The sequence below is a fragment of the Myxocyprinus asiaticus genome, chromosome 21 (assembly GCF_019703515.2).
Source record: "Myxocyprinus asiaticus isolate MX2 ecotype Aquarium Trade chromosome 21, UBuf_Myxa_2, whole genome shotgun sequence".
Classification (NCBI taxonomy): domain Eukaryota; kingdom Metazoa; phylum Chordata; class Actinopteri; order Cypriniformes; family Catostomidae; genus Myxocyprinus; species Myxocyprinus asiaticus.
Window position 1 is genome coordinate 44,971,867 of NC_059364.1, and position 23,571 is coordinate 44,995,437.

General features: G+C 39.6%; 1 protein-coding gene across 1 annotated transcript in view; it reads right to left on the minus strand.

The window, feature by feature from the left end:
* Window positions 1-7,551: 7,551 nt before the first annotated feature.
* The window catches only part of LOC127411726 (protein FAM83B-like), a 50,716-nt gene continuing 34,696 nt past the window's right edge, over window positions 7,552-23,571 (minus strand). The window contains exons 3-5 of the mRNA XM_051647436.1: window positions 20,757-20,921; window positions 14,672-14,796; window positions 7,552-11,588 (exon numbers count right to left, since the gene is read on the minus strand). Coding sequence (XP_051503396.1) covers window positions 9,536-11,588; window positions 14,672-14,796; window positions 20,757-20,921 — 2,343 coding nt within the window. The 3' untranslated portion in view covers window positions 7,552-9,535. The remainder of the gene's footprint in view (window positions 11,589-14,671; window positions 14,797-20,756; window positions 20,922-23,571) is intronic.

Consider the following 23,571-nt stretch of genomic DNA (forward strand, 5'->3'; position numbering starts at 1 on the left):
GTTCCTAGTGTAATCCTGGTAGAATTATGTGATATGGTTTCATATGTACAGCTGTACAACAACATGATTGGCATTGCCTTATTAGGTACAAATAAATGCTCTCTTCTCCCAAGAGATTTAAAGATGAATAAATTTATTTTAGTGCAAGGTTGAAAAGACAGAGGTTATCAGTTTCAAATGAGAATGTTAAATTAAAGAATCGTGCAAGAGTTCCTGCTTGCTGTAAAATCTGCCCTTAGATTGCAGATGCACAAAAGGTTAGCACATTAAGATAGAGGTGCGGTTTTCAAGTAGAAACAAACATATCCTGAAGGTTGTTCCTGCTAAGCACCAGGCAGTTATTATACATCCCGTACCTTTATCTTTTGACTTAGAATTACACCACCAGAAACTAACTTTTTGTGTCTCACTCGGGTACTGTATGATTAGGCTGTTTCATCTTGCTTGGAGAAAGGTGAACAGATTTGTACACAACACCTGTCTGATGGTCCCCATCAGGTTAAGGTCTGACAAATCGTGTGAATGAAAATATTTTCATTTCACAAACTCTCCATGGATAATATGCTGAGTTGGAGCATAATGTGGTTGCATGATAACTACAGGACTTCTGTTAACACCTTCTAATACAATCCAGCATTGGCAACATACAGTATGGTCCCACTTTATATTAGGTGGCCTTAACTACTATGTGCTTAACCATTTGATACAATGTACTTATTATGTATATACATGTTGTTGCATTGTAATTACATTTAAAGTACTTGCATTTAATTACATTTGTAGTTACACTGTTAACTTTACCCCTAATCCAACCCTTACCCCAAAACCAAACTCTAACCCCTAATCTTAACCCTAACCCTACCCTTACTCCTAAACCTACCCATACATCAACCTCAGTAGCAGCAACTTTGGGAATTTTGCAGAGCAACATGTAATTCCCTATCTGTCACTCACTCGATGTTGTGTTGATGTAGTGACACTAGGGGTCACTCTTGGGAGCCCGAGACACCTCTGGTCATTGATAAATGGCCAATGAAAATTGGCGAGTGGTATTTGCATGCCACTCCCCCGGACATACGGGTATACAAGGAGCTGGTATGCAACCACTCATTCAGATTTTCTCTTCAGAGCCGAACAGTCGATGTTTACTGAGCTGACTGTTCATTCACCTCTGCTGGATCTGACGGCGCATTTCAGCGGCTTCTCCCTCCTCTGCACTGGTGCACTGCAGAGAACGCCCCTGGGTGCTTCGGCAGAAAAAAGAGAGTATATTTTTCTAAAAGAGTATAATTCTCTAAAAGAGCGGCACACACAGAACGTCTTTTTAAAGATGCATCTTTTTAAAGATGCCTTTCCGATTGTGTGTTATTCCTGGTTGTGGTCGTTTCCTCTCAACTTCTGATGGTCACGATCGCTGTCTTTCGTGTCTGGGCGCGACCCACGAGGAGACAGCATTCGTGGATGGATCATGTTCTCACTGCGAACATAACCATGGCAATGTTGCAGTTTGTAAGAAAGCAAGCCACCCCAGTGGCTCCCCGCCTTGGTCCTTCTACCTACAGGTATGAGGCCAGCGCAGCTAGCACTGGGGGTGATTTGGGGACCCCAATGGGACCACCTCCGTCGGGTATCCCCCCACGGACCTCCCATACCCCAGCACACTCATCTGCCCCAATCGGGCTTCCGGATGAGTCCGCCGGCTCATCTCATGGCGAGTTCAACCTCTTGTTCGGAGCCCGCAAAGGTGATTAGCTCTCGAGCGCAGCATCGGAGAGCGGGCTCATCCAGTTGGATGCAGAAGCCTCAGCTGGGCTCCCCCCCTCGGATGTGGTTGCCCAAGTGGCTCCCCGCCCCTGCGTGAAGGGCGAGAACGCTGCTACCTTGCGCGCGGAGATCGCTACCCTCCTACGGAAGGATGCGATAGAGTCTGTCCCTCCGGCCGAGATGAAGAAGGGGTTTTACAGCCCCTACTTCATTGTACCGAAAAAAGGCAGTGGGTTGCAGCCAATCTTGGACCTACGAGTACTGAACTGGGCTTTACACAGACTCCCGTTCAAGAATCTGATGCAAAAACACATTCTGGCGAGTGTCCGGCATCAAGATTGGTTCGCGGCGGTAGACCTGAAGGACGCATACTTCCACGTCTCGATTCTACCTCGACACAGACCCTTCCTGCGGTTTGCATTTGAGGGTCGGGCGTATCAATACAAGGTCCTCCCTTTCGGTCTGTCCTTGTCCCCTCGCGTCTTCACGAAGGTCGCAGAGGCAGCTCTTGCCCCGTTAAGGGAAGTTGGCATTCGCATTCTCAACTATCTCGACGATTGGCTAATCCTAGCCCACTCTTGGGATATGCTGTGTGCACACAGGGACCTAGTGCTCACACACCTCAGCCGACTAGGGCTTCGGGTCAACTGGGAAAAGAGCAAGCTCCTCCCGGTTCAGAGCATCTCTTTTCTCATTTTGGAGTTGGACTCAGTCTCATGACGGCGCGCCTCACGAATGAGCACGCACAGTCGGTGCTGACCTGTTTGAAGGCATTCAAACAGAAAACAGCGGTTCCACTGAAACTCTTTCAGAGGCTCCTGGGGCATATGGCATCCTCAGCGGTGGCCACTCCGCTTGGGTTGATGCATATGAGACCACTTCAGCACTGGCTTCAGACTCGAGTCCCGAGATGGGCATGGTGCCATGGGACACATCACGTGGCCATCACGCCGATCTGTCACCACCTCTTCAGCCCTTGACCGACCTCACGTTTCTATGGGCAAGTGTTCTCCTAGAGCAGGTCTCCAGGTGCATCGTGGTTATGACAGACGCTTCCAAAACGGGCTGGGGTGCTGTATGCAACAGGCACTTGCTTTTGGACGGGCCCACGGCTGCGTTGGCACATCAACTGCCTCGAGTTGCTGGCAATTCTGCTCGCCCTGCCGAGGTTCCGGCCATTGATCCAGGGCGAGCACGTGTTAGTTCGGACAGACAACACGGAAACGGTAGCATATGTCAACCATCAAGGCGGTCTGCGCTCCCGTTGTATGTCACAACTCGCCCGCCATCTCCTCCTCTGGAGTCAGTGGCACCTCAAATTGTTGAGAGCCACTCGTATCCCAGGCAACCTCAACACTGCAGCAGACACGCTGTTACGGCAGGTTATCCTCAAGGGAGAGTGGAGACTCCACCCTCAGGTGGTCCAGCTGATTTGGAGTTGATTCAGACAGGCACAGGTAGACCTGTTCGCCTCCCAATAATCCTCCCACTGCCCGCTCTGGTACGCCCTGACCGAGGCACCTCTCGGTATAGACGCGCTGGCACACAACTGGCCCCCTGGACTTCGCAAATATGTGTTTCCCCCAGTGAGCTTACTTGCACAGACCCTGTGCAAGGTCAGGGAAAATGAGGAGCAGGTCGTCCTGGTAGCACCCTACTGGCCCACCCAGACGTGGTTCTCAGACCTCATGCTCCTCGCGACAGCCCCCCCCCGGCAAATTCCCCTGAGGAAGGACCTTCTTTCTCAGGGACTTGGCACCATCTGGCACCCGCGACCTCTGGAATCTCCATGTCTGGCCCCTGGACAGGACGCAGAAGACCTAAGCGGTCTACCACCAACGGTGGTAGTCATGATCACTCAGGCTAGGGCCCCCTCTATGAGGCGCCTGTATGCCTTTAAGTGGCGTCTGTTTGCTAAGTGGTGTTCTTCCCGACGCGAAGACCCCCAGAGATGTGCAGTTGGCTTTCCTTCCTGCAGGAGAGGTTTGAAGGGCGGCTGTCCCCTTCCACCTTGAAGGTGTATGTAGCCGCTATAGCAGCACACCACAACACAGTGGACGGTAAGTCCTTAGGGAAGCACGACCTGATCATCAGGTTCCTGAGAGGCGCCAGGAGGTTGAATCCTTTCAGACCACACCTCGTTCCCTCATGGGACCTCTCTGTAGTTCTTCAGGGTCTACAGAGAGCCCCCTTTGAGCCTTTGCAGTCAGCTGAGCTTAACGCACTCTCCTTGAAGACTGCCCTCCTGACTGCGCTTACTTCCATCAAGAGGATAGGAGACCTGCAAGCGTTCTCTGTCAGCGAAACGTGCCTGGAGTTCGGTCCGGGCTACTCTCACGTGATCCTGAGACCCGATTGGGCTATGTGCCCAAGGTTCCCACGACCCCTTTTAGGAACCAGGTGGTGAACCTGCAAGCACTGCCCCAGGAGGAGGCAGACCCGGCCCTGACGTCGCTGTGTCCGGTGCATGCTTTACGCATCTATTTGGATCACATGCAGAGCTTTAGAGTCTCTGAGCAGCTCTTTGTCTGCTTTGGTGGACAGCAGAAAGGAAGCGCTGTCTCCAAGCAGAGGATTGCCCACTAGCTCATTGACGCCATAACTATGGCATATCATGGGCCTTGAGCAGGGGTGCCTCTCTAACAGACATTTGCAGAGCAGCGGGCTGGGCAACAGCCAACACCTTTACGAGGTTCTACAACCTCCGGGTGGAATCAGTTTTGTCCTGTGTAGTGGCATGCACAAGCAGGTAAGTCCAGGACAGCCGGCCGGGTGTATCGCTTGCGCATAGTGCCTTTCAACTCCCCTGAGCTGAAGACGTGTGCCGTTAACTCCCAGTAGTGTTCACAAACTGTGTTCCCTGGTTGATTTCCTCCGAGCCCTGTGGCAGATGAGTTTTCGGAGAGACTCGCTGTTGGCCCAGTACATGTGCTAACTAAAGCCCCCTACTAGGGTAGGTGCTCCGCATGTGGCGTTTCCCCGTAGGTAACCCCATGCGACGTATATCTGCCGCTAATTAGTTTCCCTGTTGGCAAATGGCGTCTTCCTCGGGCAGAGGCCCCTCTGCCCCAGTCTCCATGCTTGTAGTAACTCCTCCCCGTAGGGTAGGACCTATCGTGGGACTTCTCCACATGGCATATTCCCGACATAGCTCGGCAAAACCATGTGAAGTATTTCCACTTAAATATCCCCCCCCCCCTCTCTGGGCGAGGTGTGGTCTCCTCGGTGTCCTCCCCTTGGGAGGGACACCCCCCCGACTAGACCTGGTCAGCCCAGTCGGATAATCCCCCTTTTTTTAGGGAGTGGGAAAAAAAGGAGATAAGTGGCCACGACTGGGCTAGCCCATCTCTATCTTTTGGGTAGTCGACTTGTCCCAAAGGGCCGTTCGACACTCATAACAGTGTTGGGGGAGGTTACGTGTCAGCCTGGTGCGCTGGCCATGAGGCACAGAGTGGTCTGCCCGTCACACACCGCCAGTTCACGTAACACAGTTCAGGGGACCCCTGGTGTCACTACATCGACACAACGTCGAGTGAGTGACAGATAGGGAACGTCCTGGTTACTTGCGTATCCTCCGGTCCCTGATGGAGGGAATGTGACGTTGTGTCCCTCCTGCCACAATGCTGAACTACCCGCTGAGATGGCCGGGACCTCATCTCAGCTCCTCAGCATAAAACCTGAATGAGTGGTTGCATAACAGCTCCTTGTATACCCGTATGTCCGGGGGAGTGGTATGCAAATACCACTCGCCAATTTTCACTGGCCTTTTATCAAAGACCAGGGGTGTCTCGGGCTCCCAAGAGTGACCCCTAGTGTCACTACATCAACACAACATCTCATTCCCTCCATCAGGGAACGGAGGTTATGCAAGTAACCAGGACGTTATACAGTAAATACATAGTCCTGTATGTATTTAATGTTAGTATATAGTAGTTAAGGCCACCTTATATAAAGTGTGACCTACAGTACTTTATGCTTATAGATTGAATTAGCATTTTTTTAAATTTATTTTTTATATATACATATATATATATATATCATCAAAAAGAACACTTATCCCTGGACAATATAATAGGATGAGATGCAATTTTTTCCTTAGTACAGTAAACAGTAACAGTGTAACAATAATGTTTCATAACATTACTATAACAATACAACAGTGAATTACGGTGCACACAATTGCGTGATATAAAATTGCAATTGCGAGAAATAAAGTCAGAATTGTGAGTGTATATAATGCAATGATGTAAAGTCACAACTGCAAGAACTAAAGTTGAAAGTACAAGCTATGAAGTCACAATTGCGAGAAATAAAGTTGAACATTTGAGATATAAAGTCACAATTGCGAGAAAGCCGCAATTGCAGAAATAAAGTCAATTCCAAGACGTAGTCATAATTGCGAGAATTATAGTTGAAATTGCAAGATAAAAAGTCATAATTGTAAGAAAAAAATTAGTTGCCAGTGTGAGAAAAAGTGTGAGAAAAAGTTGCAATTGCAATATATAAAGTTGTAATTGTAAGAAACAGTAAAAATTGCGAAATATAAAACCAAAATTGGAAAAATAGTTGCAATTGCAAGTAATAAAGTTGATATTGCAAGATATAAAGTCACAATCGCATAAGAACTCGCAATTGCAACTTTATTTGTCACAATTGCAATTTTATATCTTGCAAGTTTATATAGTGAATTATGTTGCCTTGATACGGCCACACGAAATTGTGAGAAAGTTGCAATTGCGAGATATAAAGTCGTAATTGTGAGAAAAAGTTTAAATTGTGAGATATAAAATTAAATTGCAAAAAAAGTTGTCAATGCAAGAAATAAAGTTGCAAGAAAAAGTAGCAATTGCAGTTGTGATAAAAATTATAATTGTTTACTTTTCAGAGGATGACTGCAGATTAAAACTGTTATATCCATATCCAACTTGTAGCCTGTCAACTCAAATATGTTTAATATATGTTTTTTCCAGCACTGAATTGGCAGTTCTGCCCTTAAAGTTATTTATTGCATAGCTCTCTGGAATACTTGTTTGTGATTGGTTGTGCTGGCTCCTACAGTCAAATATTTGTGTTTAATGATCGCTAAACTGTATAATTGACTGTTGCACAAAACTATTTAATACATAGCTCTGCTAGTTTTATGTCTCTTATACCACTCTTGTGTGCCTATATATATTAGTGCTGTCAGTTTATTAAAATATTAAATCACGATTTATTGCATTGAGTTTTCATAGTTAATCACGATTAATCGCAGATTTTAAAAGTGCTGAAAATGTACTCACTATATATTACTATTAAGATGCAATTTTTACATCTTAGAGAATAAAAGAAAACAATTTGCAACAGTAATGTTTAATAACATTCTCTAAACAAAGCCTTCTATTGTACAAAGATAGAAATGCACTAAAAAAAGCACCAATTCAAGTAACACTAAATGTTTCCCAAAGTCTAAGTGAGAAGTTCACCAAATAAAAGAACAGCGAACAGTAATTTCCACCCTACAAAGGCACCAACGTATTTGATTTTTGTCACAAGTCCCATTTGTTTGTTTTGTAAGAGGTCCTTTCCCCATCACTTGATTATTGACATGGAATCGCTGTTGTGGTGTGTGCGTCAGTGAAATGCGAAGGTTCCGCCCAATTCCAGCTAGTGTTCAGAACTCACACGGAGCTGAATAAAATGTTAATGAGCTCAATTACATGGACAGAAAGCTGTTATATTAAATATTTTTTAAATAATCACATGCATTAATGTGTTAATTCTGACAGCTCTAATTTACAGTATATACATATATATATATACACACCACTGTATATTAGTTCTAATATATTGCTGGGAATATATATGGCATATACACTCACAGACCACTTTATTAGTAACAACTGTACACTTACATATTCATACGATTATCTAATCAGCCAATCGTGTGGCACAGAAACACCTTGTTGATGAGAGAGGCCAATGGAGAATGGTCAGACTGGTTCGAGCTGACAGAAATGCTAAGGTAAGGTCTGTACAATTGTAGTGAGCAGAATAGAATGGGCTACAACAGCAGAAGACCACGTTGGGTTCCACTTCTGTCAGCCAAGAACAGAAAGCTGAGGCTGCAGTGGGCACAGGCTTACAAAAACTGGAGAGTTAAAGACTGGAAAAACATAGCCTGGTCTGATGAATCTCGATTTCTGCTGAGGTACACAGATGGTAGGCCCATTGCAGCCTCAGCTTCCTGTTCTTGGCTGTCAGAAGTGGAACCCGACATGGTCATTCTCAAACCAGCCTCTCTGGCACCAACAATTATGCCACAGTTGAAATCACTGAGATCAAATAGTTTTCCCATTCTGATGGTTGATGTGAACATTAACTGAAGCTTCTGGCCCTTATTTGCATGAATTTATGCATTGCTGCCACATAATTGGCTGATAAGATAATCGCATGAATAAGTAGGTGGTCAGGTGTACCTAATAAAGTGGTCGGTGAGTGTATATTCCCAACAATTAAAATATTTTGTAATATGTACCTCTTCTGGTTTGGATCATAGCATAATCTGATGACAAACTAAATTGTGACCTAAATATAGCGCAAAAGCCAGTTCAGTGTATGCCAGTATTCATCACTCTTAAAGATTAGCAAAGCACCAGTTACCCACCAACCAACATTTATTTATCTTGCATTTGTTCCGGCGTTTCAATGTAAACTTCACACTGACAACCTGACACTCTGGGTTATTCTGAGCAAACTGTTGTCCAGGCTAAAGTGCAATTGAGGGTTGTATGAATGGTTGACTAGAGCTAATCAGATATAAATTAGTGGTTCGCCCTCAGTTAACTTTCAAAATAGCAATTACTCAAGAAAAATTATGAACATATTATTACATCTGCCCATAGCCCCTCGCAAGACATCCTCACACTTTTAAATGAATTCACAAATATTATTAGTAAAGAATTTTGAGTCAGACAATTAAATAACAATACAATAGTGCTTGCAGCATTTTCACCAGTTTCACCACTAATGCAAACCTTCAACACTAGCATTAGCTATAATGCATTCAATTAAAATACATCATTCTACATTTATAAAGCTGAAGTGTGTAATTGTTTAGATATTAAAATAATTCCTCCTAGCATAGTATAATATGCAAAGACAACTATAAGTTAGCAATTTGTAGGCTGATTTCCTCTTCATTTTTGAAACATTGTTCTGTTTGTTTGAGAATCCTGACCAAGGGTGTTTATCGAACAACAACATAACACTGCTGAACCACCATGGTAGGATGCACCATTAGAAAAATTAACTTGCTAGTCATGACTGTTTCCTGAAACAACAGTAACTATGTCCCACATCTGACGTTTAGACCACGTTGGTTCGACAATATAGAGCTATCAATAATGACGTCACACAAGGGGTGTGTTTCTAACCACAAGTGTAGTTCAAACCCCACAAATTTGCGATGCTGTTTGCAAATGTTTGTTGGAGCTATGGTTTTGGGAAACACCAAATCATTGAACTACTGTATGTTGCTAAAGATGGAACTTGTGACCATAGTTGGCTAATGATGCCTTTGGGAAATGCTACTCTGTCCATACACAATGACACTGGCTCAACCAATGGTGTGAGTTTGGGGCAGGGCTATTTGTTTGTCTGCCAAGGAAGATGAATAAAGTATTCTAGAAACCTGTTTGAAAACAAACATTATTTTTGGAATTCTATTTGGTGACGCAGAAATCATAAACTTCAGCTTTAACATGGTATTAATTCACTATGCAGCAGATAATCAGTACTTATTCTTGTTTATCAAATTTCCAACCCTTTGAATGAAACGACCAAATCTGTTGTCATGTCCATGTGTCTGTTGGTTTGTGTATCTGTTATGGTCACTCATTGGCTCTCCTCTTAAAAACACAGAATTCCTTGTTTTCAGGGTTGCATGGCTGTTTGTCGATACATAGGCAGTCTGACCTGCTGAGGGACTCTTTGTTTCAAATGAGCAAAGTGGCTCAAATCTGCTGTACAGCCTGTTTGCAGATACTTGTTGTTTTGGCAACAGATCTGATGTGGATAATGTAGCGTCTGACCTCTCGTTCTGAGTAATGACCGGGAATTGTTCCTGTGTTTTGGTAGTCTCTGCAGCACTTGTGGTTTGGCCTTGATGAAGCTCATCAGTGCTAAATCGTGGCGCAGATGTCTCACCCACCAGGCCAGCAGAATTATTCTCACCTGCTTTCCTAAATCTACAACTATTAATGGATTTGATGGAATTGGTAGTGCTACCGTGGCATTTCTTATCTCGTACTGTGTCATCATCTGAGAGAATTGTATCGGTGCTGCTTTTAAGACTTGAGCCATTCTTCCTTTTTGGAGAGCCGTCGCCTTTCTGTGGGATGTTTAAAAGAGATCTTATTTTCTTGGTGCTCTTTTTTAAGAAGCGTGGCGATGTTACCCCAGTGGGTTTTGAAGGCAGACTGTCGTCTGTGTCTAGAAGTGTTGCTGACACAGTTCTTGAGGGAGGTTCTTGCCATATGCTACCTGAAGTAGTCGTACTCTCATCTGCCTTTTTGACATCAAAATGCGAGACGGATCTCTGGTCCTTTGAGATTTGAGATTCTTTGAGATTTGGAGTGTACCCTCCATTTCTGGGAAGCTCGTTTGTGGAAACCTTGTCTCTTGGTCTTCTAGGCAAAGAGGCATACATATAACTAGAGGGTTCGGTCTTGTCATTGTTATATGTATTGCTCCTGGGATCTGCCACACTGTGCCTCTTGTACCAGTTGTCTTGTTGGATGTCAGGTTCATTGTTTATAAATTGATTTTTAGTTCTGTTTAGACTGGCATATATAGCATCTCTTCCGGAGTTGAAGCTTGTGTTAGTCCCTGAGTTTTCTAAAATCTGTATACTGCGCCTCTTTATCATGTAGTCGTCATGCTGTGTGGTCCCTGTATGAGGCTGATTCCACTGCGTTGAGGAATAGATCTGGGCATTTGGCTGAAATCCTGCTTGATCATTGTTGAAGGATGCTGAATTATTGGAGTAGCTGTTTGTCTCTGGTTGCTCCGGAATGGTAGATGTGAAAACCATTGATGACCTAAGGCGAGAGTGCTGAGGAGGTGCCATTTTATTCTCCTTCTCATATTGGTCCAGATAATCATAGTTCTCCCCAAAGGGTGCGTCGTTATTGTTGTTGAGGTAAGACTCTATCCTCCAGGTACGAAGGAAAGACTTGGAGGTACTTGCTAAGCTGGGTAGCTTTTGCCTCATGTTGAGAACTTGTTTGTCATGGCCATGGTAAGACTGCCGCATGTGTGAACCTCTGTACATTGGGTGGACAACGTAACTTTCATACTGGTTGTCCATGTTATTGGAGAAACCTCCATAACGGCAGCTATCTGCTGCTACGTTCCAATTACTTGAGCCATACTTGGACAATTGTGGAATACATGCAGGCTCCTGACGCTCACCTGCATAGCTGTGTCTTTTGTAATAATCGGATGTTTCTTGAAGTAATCGAATGTGTGAGGCTACAACCGGCCTTTCTTCAAGCTCTCTCACTGGTGAAAACCCTGATCGCCTTTCACAAGTTTGTCGGTAAACTGCATCGAGCGTATGCCTTAAATGGTCTTTTCTTTCAAAGGGGTTGTTGGAATGAATGAGGTATCCATCCATTTTGCCATTTGGTCTCATGTCACACTGCCTGTCTGGAGTCTGAAATGGAGTTGGGATTGTCGATCGAGCGTACAACGTCCGGAACTCCTCGTCGTAAGTCTCCACTAGTTGGCCTGTAATAACCTGCATAATGCTGAGGTTGATCTTTTCATATGACCACATGAAGCTGAAAAACAAGAAAATGAAATGAACATAGCTCTTAAATTAAATCTTAGCAACATATGCAAATGCTTTTGTTGGTAAGGTTCAAATGATTGTCAAGTTACGTCATTTCTGCAATAATTGCAGTGCTTGTTAACATGTTTGTGAAGCCCTATAGGAACACTGCCTCTGCTTGTAAAAGTTTGTTGTTGGGGTTTTTAACCACCAATTAACTACAAGCACACAACAATACTCAAGCTCATAGCTCTTTCATGTTTTAAAGTCTGTGAGTAGTCTGTGACAAAAAAACTACTACCCCCCCCCCAAAGTGCGTGCTTTTCATGACATGTGACACTCTTCTAGTGTAAGAGGGTGAAAGAGTGCAAATGTACATATGTTGTTTGTTGCAATGTTGGGGAGTAGTTTATTAAAAGTAGTGACGCTAATAACTTAATTACATTTTTCAGTAATGTGATAGTAGTTAAGCTAGTTTCACAAGAGTAGCTTTTAATATAATGCTTTTAATTTAAAGCTACACTTTTATGTACCATTGGGAACTCAACTGGGATTCATTTTAGCGCATTGGTTCTTTTGGACGGTTCAGGTCAATGAACTAGTTCACATAAATCAGTGGTTCTCAACCTTTTTTTGATGAACAAACTTATTTGCTTAATTTGCTTGATGCAACTTCAATGCATTGCATAATTTTAAAGTTTTGTTAATAAATTCAGCAGGTTTACGCATCATGAATGTGAGAACAAACCTTGCGTTTCTTGAATTCAAACAGATGGAGGGCTATATCTGGGCCCTATAATATGCAAATGCAGAGACAGAAACTAATAATAAAAGTTATATTGTTCATATATTTCAAAAATAAGTAAAAAGACCAATAATATTGCATATTTTGTCCCACTGACATGCTCATTCTACATAACAGCACTGATTTTGACTTGGATGCAGATGTAAATTTACTCATATCAACAACAGTAAGGTTATCTATAACATCTATAAAAAGTAAACCATTTAAGCCTATTTTTTAGTATTTACACATTTCTATTTCATCTTTAAAAAAATAGTGTATTTTGCATTTGCCCTTTTAAAAATTGTTATTTATTAATTAATTATTTATGTTTATAGTTCTAACAGTGGTATATGTAAAAAGACTATAGCAAGCAAGCACATGGAAGCATGAATCTTCACTACCATGGTTAGATGTAACATGATTTCTATAAAACAAACTATGGCATTTTTGAAATTATAAACAGTAGGCCTACTCTAAACACACGTAAAAACAATAAATACAAAATATATATATTTATAAAAAATAAAAAAATAATTATATTCCCTCACTCCCCTAATGTTGCCTATAACAAATTTAATAGAGCTGAAGTAGTGATATGATAATATTTATTATCAATCTTTTTCTGCCTGAAGTACAGTTAGTGTTACTATAGTAAATTGAAGGGTAGTGATGTAGAATTCTGTGCCTCGTGCCTTGCTACTCATTGATTCTCTCAGAGCTGCGTGTTTAAGGGCTCGAGACCAGTCTGTGAGTAAAAAAGCACCTTCTTTGCCCTCGCGCTGCTCTGTCCATTGAGCCATACAGGTGCATTAGCCGAGGTTGTGCCTTTGCCTGTGTATTTGATGCTGCCAAACCAGATACTTCAGATGCGTTGCTAGACTTCAAAATCGGATGAACCGCGGTACAAATGCATACCAACCCATATAATTGAGACCCAACTGATATACTCCAAGTCTAAATAAACTTTTTAATGCAAAGAGGAACTTGACGATAGATTTGATTATTATGACTGATAACCCCCCCCCCCCCCTTGTAATCTAATGCCACCTTCTCTACTAATTTGCGCTCAGCACCCCCTGGCATCCTTTGAACACCAGGGGGCGTTGAGAACCCCTGACATAAATGATGCACTAATTCACTTCAGCACTGTGCAGCCTTAAACTTCACCATCTTTTTTTTTTTTTTTTTTTTTTTTTTAAGCAAATTTTTAATGTATGGCTAGTGTTTTTCCCTATATTCAGTTCTATAAAATAGGATGCTTTCTAGTTTATTAGTGGATAATACGTGTACATTTATGTTCAATTTAATGTTGTCACCCTATTTGTTTAACCCTTATGAAAATTAACCATGGATTTTCTATAGTAACATTCTAGTAACCATGTTTTTTTTTTTTTGTTTTGTTTGTTTTTTTTGGCAGAAACTGTTTTTACTATAGTAATATTGTAGTAACCATGACTGTGGTAACCATGGTTATTTTTTTGTGGTTACCATGGTTTAACTACAAAATACCATGGTTAAATTACAGTTACTGTAGTAAAAACATGGTTAATTCTCATAAGGAAATGTCACCGTAAATAAATATAAAACTATAAGGTAATTAGAACTGAATGCAGAATTAAATATCATCTGAGTGTTACATAATTAAAAATATTGTTTTCCTAAAATAGCTTCAATATAGTTAGCTACTTTTTGTTAATAGCTTGTATACTCATTTTTTTAAAAGAGTAGTTTAACTGTAGTTTAACTTCTATAAGTTATGAGTAGCTTATGAGTAGTTTCAAAGTAGCATCCCCAACACTGGTTTGTCGACATGTTGTGAAGAATGAACTGTCACGTTGCACTGTGCATGCGTGTCAGGATTGTACGGTACCTACAATCGGGGAGGAAAATGATCTTGTAAGTGATGCACCCGATCTGCGATTAGATGTGCAATGTGTGCATCAAAACAACAGAAAACCATAAACTGTGAGTCTTTAAATGAATGCAAGGTGACAAACTTCAGTCGTGTAGTGTCTGTATAGCTTAACCTGTGAGTTTAAGCAATCTTGTTTTGTTTTTGTTTGTTTTTTATACTTCTACACTTTCAAAACAATTTTTTAAGGTAACCTAAAATGTTCATCTCGTAACATCAAAACGAACTGGTTTTAAGTAAAAAATATTATTTAATATGACCATATCAACCTGACTGCAGTAGGTTACACAAACAAAAATTTATAAGGGTAGAAATAGTTTATTACAACTGCACATTTTCACTTTATAGAGTTAATAACAAGAAAAAAAAAAAGAAAAAAAAAAAACAGCCTCACCTGTATGATCCAAAAAATACTGTTTGGCAGTCAACAAGGATAAATTTCTGGCCCATTCTTCCATGGAACTTTGCCCCAGATCTGCAACAATATTCATGGCCTTTCACTGTACGTACCCTCATGTTCTGCAATCAGGACAAAAAAATAAAATAAATAATAATAATAATAATAATAATAATATATATATATATATATATATATATATATATATATATATATATATATATATATATATATATATATATATAGCTTTTCAGCAAGAAAACATGCAAATATAACTATCCTTAAGACAAATACCATCAAGACATGTTAATCCTGTTTAACAACATGATGAAAAGTGTGCATGGTTAATGGTTAACAAACATCATTGCTGCTTTGCAAACACAGAAAGATAATAACAGTAATTCTGTCTGTGTTAAATTCAAGGGTCAGGACTTATCACCGCTGTGCAGCTACAAAGAACCATCTGTGTAACTTCCGTAGTTCGCACCCAGACAGCACTAATGATAATGTGCATGTACTGTAGTATGTGACTGTAAAATCAAAGGTTCTTGGGTTTAGAATGATGTCTGTTTCTACCTTTTTGTGCAGCTGTTTCAACATGCCACCTGCCTAGAGATATATAAATGTAAAACTGAATGAAATCCACGATACCAATTGTCTTACAAAAAAATCTATACTATACTATACAAATATGTGGCAAATGTGCAGCTCGTTATTTTCACATGCAAACGAGCTTGTGATTCGCTGCAAATGTTTGCCAGAAGTTTGCAGCTCTTCACCGGTAGTGGTAAACCTCCGGCAAACCTTTGGCAATAATGGACAATTTGCCGCAAGTTTGCCGCAAAGCTAATTTGCATGTGAAAATTATCTGCGGTGAATTTGGAACAAATTTGCAGTGAACTCTCAGTTTTGTATGGGTGATTGCAAGATGTCCTTCAATAGCTGTTGCTATGCTGCCTATCTGCCTTTGAATATTTGTTATTCGGCATACAAAAAAGCATCAGTCACATAAATACCCTGATGACGGCATTTAGTGTGGTGTGGTGAGAAAAATCATGATTGCAGTTTTTTTTTTAGTTTTTTTTATGATAATATCCTCTGGGCTAGGTAGGAGGGACGGGACAGTGTTTTCAGCTCACAGTTGGTTTGACATCAATGCATACATATTTCCGGGGATCGTCATACTTGAAAAGACATGTTTCATCACTTTGTTGCAAGAAAGTCAACATGAATAATGGGTATCAGAGGTGTCATGTACCCTTTTTTTTTTTTTTTTTTTTTTTTTTTTTTTTTAAGGTGCACCAGTGGCAGTTCTTACTCACCTGTTGCTCTAGGCGAGCTAAGACATGATTAAGGAAAAAAAAACTTTTAAAAACTTAGCAGCTCTTTATGTGGAAGAAAGACTAGATGGGTCTAGATGTCACTTTTTACTCCAGTAAATATTTCTGTATAGACAAATATCGTACAGTCTTGGCTACAAAACAGCTTTTAAAAATTTTCACCATTATTGCCCAGGGGAAAAAAATTACAGTTCATTGAACACACGTTGACCTTATGCAGCGAGGCATGTTGTCACTAGAGATGGAAGTCTAATTCTTTTCTGCGAACCGGTTCTTTCGGATGGTTTGTTTCAATTAACCAGCTAAAAAAAAGAAACACACACACAAAAAAAACAAAAAAAAAAAAACACAAAAACAAACAGATGCTGTAGTTCTTTTAGGTCATCACATAATGACGTCACAAGTACATAATTCTAACATCGTGGTATATGCGCTCAAACACATTCAAATAAAGTCATATGTAAGCATATATTGTGGATTATTACATTTTATTCAATGAAGTTATAATAATAAGGGTGTTTATTGGCATCATTGTTTCATTTAGAGATCCTGCACATCGAATTACATCTTGGATATTTTTCTTACAATAAAGTTTTTCACCTAAAACATCCAGTACAGACACTGATATACAAATGCGGATATTCTACATGTCTAAGCATATAAAGTGAATAAACTAGTCTTAATCAACTAACCCTTTTTACAGAAACCATGACCCAGCTCTTAACAACTTCAAATATATTCTGCATGCACAATACTCAATAGTAAAATTCATTTACATCCCTCAACTGAAAGGTATTAGCACTTTAATAAAATGTTATTTAATGAAACTGGTTGTATGCATATTTTCAGTACACTTTATTTTTTATTAAAGAAATTTACATTTTGCCATCTCATTCAAGTCCTCGGTACATGCATGCTCATCATTTCAGCAGCTCACTCATTCTCGGTTCTCGGCAAATGCGAGAGAGGCAGAGTTCAGTCTGATTTGCGAGCCAGTCAGAGTGGTTCATTGCAAAGAAGAGTTGGCAAAATCAGACCTCACTAGTTCTAGGATCATATTACTCCTGTTTATTGGCTTATTTCCAGCCGGAGTGTCACGCTGGGTGCACACATCCTCCGTGAGCATGGCGGTCGCGTTGGACATTCACATTGGCCGCGTCTCTTCCGCGAGAAACAGCAGCACCTCTGAGCAGAAAATGAAGTTATCTATGGGATCCTACGCCAAATTTTGTCTTTAATAAGGTCATAAGAAGATGAGGTTATTGCTGCTTCTAGGACAACAGCGGGCAGTCACGTGCACTTCATCTTTATCAGCACACTTGGTTGAGATTGGTTAATGTTGTGTCTAAACTGTACACCTATATACACAGAATGGCAAAAGGTCTGGCAGTTTATTAATTCTTTATTTATTTTATTGAGTTTACATGCATGCAGACATATAAACTGTAGTGAACTATAGGTTTGGTTTGAATAATTTTTTATTTACTTTTCAATAATCTCCTGATTATTTAAATCTTGTACTGCACCCACTGCCGCTGAGCTCAGCGTGAGCCGCGTGGCAAAACTACCCGTTCACTGCCACGTCTGGGATGCTTCTGGGATGCTTCATCTCTTGACTCATGCTTGCAGTGTAAATGGAGTCATCTGTTAATATGGGCACCGAAACGAAAATGTGCCGCTCACGCCTTGCTCACACATCGCTCACAGAGGACGTGTGAACCCGGCGTCAGGCACATCCCAGAGACAGGTTAAGATTGAGTAACTTGTGGATCAGTGTTGACTCGAGACACCAACTGTTCCAAACGATTCAGTCCAATTTGGTGAACTGGGTCAACTAGCTCACTTAAAAAAAAAAAAAAAAAAAAAAAAAAAAACACAAGAATCTTTCACGAACCGGACATCACTAGTTGTCACATATGGGGTATGTTGTTGCAATGGAACCTGCCATTGAACAGTGTTTTATAGGCTTTTCAGCCAAATTTAAACAGACAAAAAAGAAACATAAAACAAGTCATAAAACAGCATACTGTAAAAGGTAAATATACCCTGAGGATGTAGTTCAAACCTACTACATTTACATTTACATTTGCATTTATGCATTTGGCAGACGCTTTTATCCAAAGCGACTTACAGTGCCCTTATTACAGGGACAATCCCCCTGGAGCAACCTGGAGTTAAGTGCCTTGCTCAAGGACACAGTGGTGGTGACTGTGGGGACTGAACCAACAACCTTCTGCTAACAGTACTACTTTTGGACTAAAATCTCCCTATGTTTATGTTTTAAGATGTTTCCTGTTAAAATATCTTCAAGAATGACTCACTGGATCACACTTTGAATTGGCGTCAGTAGGTCGATAGTTCATGAGTTAAACCAAAGTCCCTTTCGAGGTAAGTCAGTCCACTCGGCAGCCATTTTGAGAACACACACGGGCAGCTATTTTCTATGGATACAAGTGGCATGAAAGTTCGGCTCTACTTGAATGGGGAAAGACCAAAATCTCCAAAATGGTTGCTCAATGTTACGATCAAATAACATATTTCAAATCAGCAGTAAAATATGTGGTGTCATATATTTCAGATCACACTAAGAAAACAAATTAAGCTGGTCCAGCTAATGTGCATATAAATTCTCGAGTTGACAAACAGGGGATGTCTATATCTGAAAGGTGAATGGCTCTTTTACCTGTAAGGTGGAACTTCCTTTTCTACATCTGCCATATTGAGTGTTCCAATTCATTTATTTTATTTCAAATGCTTAATGGTCTCTAGCTAAATTCAGTCTGAAATTCAAAGCACTGCCTCAATTAGCAAAAGCAGAAAGTGTTGTTGAACTTAAGGGCACGTGTTCCAGTTTGTGGATGAATTGTTCACAGAAGGGTGCCACAAGTGAGTTGTAAAGCGAGTTGTTTTTAGATGTAAATGATGTAATACAGTGAAGAGAACTACATATTTTTTAGCAACTTTACCCCCTAACCCCAACCATGAACCTAATTGTCAGTGGAGTAAAAATGTAATCTTAGAGGGAAAATGCAACCTCAGAATCATGCTCATCATTAATTATGTGGATCTGATTACTTCCTGGTTTTAATGCGGGACAACACTCTGTTTAACGCAACACACTATTGGTCTCCCCACAGGAGAAGGGAAACACGATTGAACTGATGCAAAAATGTCTGATGGGAGATAGCGCTAGTCAGTAACTCGACAGGATGGGGTCGATTTTAGGGTACTGGCAAATTTGTAGTAACATGTCGACTTCCCATGTGATCATGTTGTTGGAATCCACAACTTCCTATTATTTATCCCTCGGGACAGAGAAATAAGGCATTTTTCTTTGGCAAATAACACAAGTAAAAGCATGACAGATTTTCAGATTGTTGCTGATATTTTGTTTTTCGGGTTATTCTTTCTGTCAGTCATTTGTTTACACTGACATCCCCATAAGCCAAAATAATTCAGTGAACATAAATGAGTAAATTTGTTCCTATGCAGGAATAAGAAAATAACAGTTGGCATATGGAAATGGACAAATATATTTATTTGTTTATTTATTAATTTTTTCAAGTTAAAGATTTTAGGTTAATCTTTATCTTTATTCATTATACTTTTAGATGTTGGTTATGACTAGTCATCATTTTACATTTTTCACCACTGTCAAAAAGCTATTCACTTTTACTAGTTAGTTTTAATTTTCTTACATTGTTAAAAAACAATGGTATTATTAAAGTGCTAATATTCCATGTAGTCTCTCTATTAATATGAGGTCATGAAAAAATTTTTTTAATTAGTTTTAGAAAGAGTTTAGCATGTCACACTGCAGAACATTTCATGGTATTAAGATATCGGGGGCCTGAGTCGCAAGTTCGAATCCAGGGCATGCTGAGAGACTCCAGCCAGGTCTCCTAAGCAACTAAATTGGCCCGGTTGCTAGGGAGGGTAGAGTCACATGGGGTAACCTCCTCGTGGTCGCTATAATGTGTGGTTCTCGCTCTCTGTAGGGTGCGTGGTGAGTTGTGCGTGGACACCGCGGAGAATAGCGTGGGCCTCCACATGCACTATGTCTCTGCAGTAACATGCTCAACAAGCCACATGATAAGATGCGCAGATTGACGGTCTCAGATGCGGAGGCAACTGAGATTCGTCCTCCGCCATCCGGATTGAGGCGAGTCACTATGCCACCATGAGGACTTAGAGCACATTGAGAATTGGGCATGCCAAAATGGGGAGAAAAGGGGAGACAAAAAAAAAGGGCTTTCAGTGGTTTTCAACATGACTAAATCAGCTTGAATTTACACTAACAAAGCTAAAATAAATGTTTAATTGCAGGTTACCACTTTTTATTGTATAAATAAATTAATTAAACCATTCATTTTTTAATATAATGCCAATAAATTTTAATAGTATTACTATCCATGTTCATATTTCAACATTTATTGAGGACTGTCACAATGCATAATAATGTCCAAATTTCCAAAAATTAAAGCACAATTTGAAAAGATAATTTCATGATTATAGGCAAAATCTCTGGCCTTGCTGCCCTGACAAATGATGAACATATAAGAGAGAGAGAGAAAAAAATGAACTACCTTTTTCTTAGAGGACAGTAAAATTCTGTGTCAACGTCCCATATATATAATAACAAACAATATTTAATTTGTTTTGTGTCCCCCTGACACCTTCATTTGACTTGAATCAACCCAAATATACTGTGACTTGCATTAATATGGTGTAAAGACATTTACCCTGAGTTTCTGGATTTGGACGTCTTGTTTTTCTACCATGGTGAGAAAACTTTTGAAGTAGTCATGGTCGAGTAGAATGTAAACAGGAACCCCCCTGATGGAGGCGTCAACCAGCTCTTTAAAGATGTCCACATCAGTGAAAACATCCATTGCGATTGCAATGACCTGTATTGACATAAAAATAAAAACATAATAGAAACATCAGTCTCATATTATCTTTTGGGCATTCACTGAACAATCTCTATGATTTTCTCCTAAACCATAGTTTTTAGAATCCTATAGTGGCCCCAGAAAATATTTTGGACCATTTTGGGTGTCATTGATGGGAGGGCTGGGTGGGCCACTTTTTACCAGGGCCGATTTTGTCCTCACTACTTTTTGAAACACCACTTTTTGTCTAAGATAGAGGACACATCCACTTCTCCACTTCTTGAGCAGGAGTTTCCATTTAGATTGTGTGTTATAATGAGTGGTGATGAAATTTGATATTTTTAATGTTATGATGAGTGCTCTTTGCAACTGTTATCAGTAACATTTACAATGTGTACAGACAAACACTCAATTATATAGTATACTCTACTTTCCTGCAGCTCACTCTCTGTTCCAGTCAAATCGCATAGCAAAATGTAAACAAATGTGTCCCTGCTCATAATATACACACACTGATGTACAAATGCAATCTTGGTTTATTTAAAAACAACAAAAAAGTTATATTAGGACTTCTCATATTCGAAGCACAAAGTTGTCATAAAATGTTACAGTGAAAATCTATTTTATTTTAACAAAGATTGTAAACGCCTTAAATCCATGACATCGCAAAGAATTACACTGAGTTGAACATACCCAAGGTGGAAACCCATGAGTCAGCACAGAAGCTCATTTTATTGGAACAACACTCTACATTTACCTGCTGCACAAACCACAAGAGTTCAATAACTCGAAAGGTGGCTATCAGGAAACCGGCAAGTGATGATATGCATTTGCTCAGGCAATGTGCCCAATATTAAATAGTGAGGAGCCAGGGAAGAAGATTATGCTGTGTGTATTAAAAGATTTAGCCAGATTATTTAGTGTTTCTAGAAAACCAGCATTCCACGATTCAAGTTAGGGCAGGCTTTTGATGTTCAGTTGATGCTGAATAAGAGTGTGCCTGAGTCTTAACACAACCTCCACCACACCCCACAGAACAATACAAAAAATTAAATATATAAATAAAGACAAAGAAAGAAAGAAAGAAAGAAAGAAAGAAAGAAAATAAAAAGATGTATGTGTTTCTTTCTACAGCATGATATGAGCATGTTTTACTAATAGTCATTGGATCCAGTTCTATTGTCAACATGTATGTTATTCAGCTTAAACACTACAAGTCAAAAGTTTGGACACAGTGTACTGAATTTATGTTTATCATGATCTTAAAAACGTTTGGATTTGAAAGTGCTGTAAGCGATTTTATTTTTATTTATTTTGGAGTACCATTAATAAAATGTATCCACTACCCGACAAATATCACTGAAATAGGTGTCCTGAGAAATCAAACCTGTCTCTGTGACAGAAGTAGACCCTGAAAATAACAAAAAAATAATCAGGAAAGTGGCCCATGCTTTTTTATCTAAACAATCAGAAACACCCTATCTGTCAATCATTTTGTGTGCTCCTTTGCTGACATCACAATGGCTTTTTGCATTATTATATTGAGAATGAGATTTATTTATTTTTATTTTTTTACATCACAGTACTGAGAATATATATATATATATATATATATATATATATATATATATATATATATATATATATATATATATTTTTTTATTTTTTTGCATTATTGTAATGAGAATGAGATTTTTGCATTATAGTAATGAGAAAGCTTTATACATTACTGTAATTTGAATTCGTTTTTTTGGCATTATGATAATGAAAATGTGATTTATTTATTCATTTATTGCATTACAGTAATGAGAATTATTATTATTATTATATTTATTTATTTTTGCATTATGGTAATGGAATGAGATTGTTTTTTTGCATTCCAGTACTGAGAATTATTATTTATTTATTTATTTATTTATTTATTTATTTATCTATTTATTTATTTATTTATTTGCATTACGGTAATAAGAACATGTTTTGCATAGTGGGAATGAGAATAAGATTTTTATTTATTTATTTATTTTCATTACAGAGATGAGTAATGATCTGAGGGGTGCTTAATTGTCATGAAAATTATGTCACAATGCAAAAAATATATTAATTTTCCTTTTAACAGGCTTCATTTTTTTAAGCAAAATATAATTTAACATTTTTTTCTTATGATTTTGAGGTAACTATAGTCGTGTTCACATACAGACTTTTCCAGAAAATTACCTACAATTTCCAGATTAGAGGTCATGTTTCAACACATCCCTTTTGAAAATTCTGGTAAATTTTTCTCTGGCAATTTTCCTAAATGTGAAGTTGTATCATCTCTAAAATTATTTCCTTATTGATGGTATGTGTGAACAGCACATTTGGTACATTTATCAGTAAAGGCAACCCAACGATTTTCCTGTAATTTACCTGGTTGCATGTGTGAACAGGGTTTAAGAGATTCGCCCATTTACAGTGGTGAAACAACTAATAATTTGTAACTTGTAATATTTACCTGGTACATAAAAGTGCACTCAGTAATATTTTCCTCATTAAAAAAGTTTAACTTCTAAAGACATGAATTGTAATTTTGCAATATATGTAGGAAATCATGACCACTTACGTTAAAATGAAGACTCCAGTCATATCAATAACCTTATAAAAGCTGTTTTATTCTACATGGTGAGGG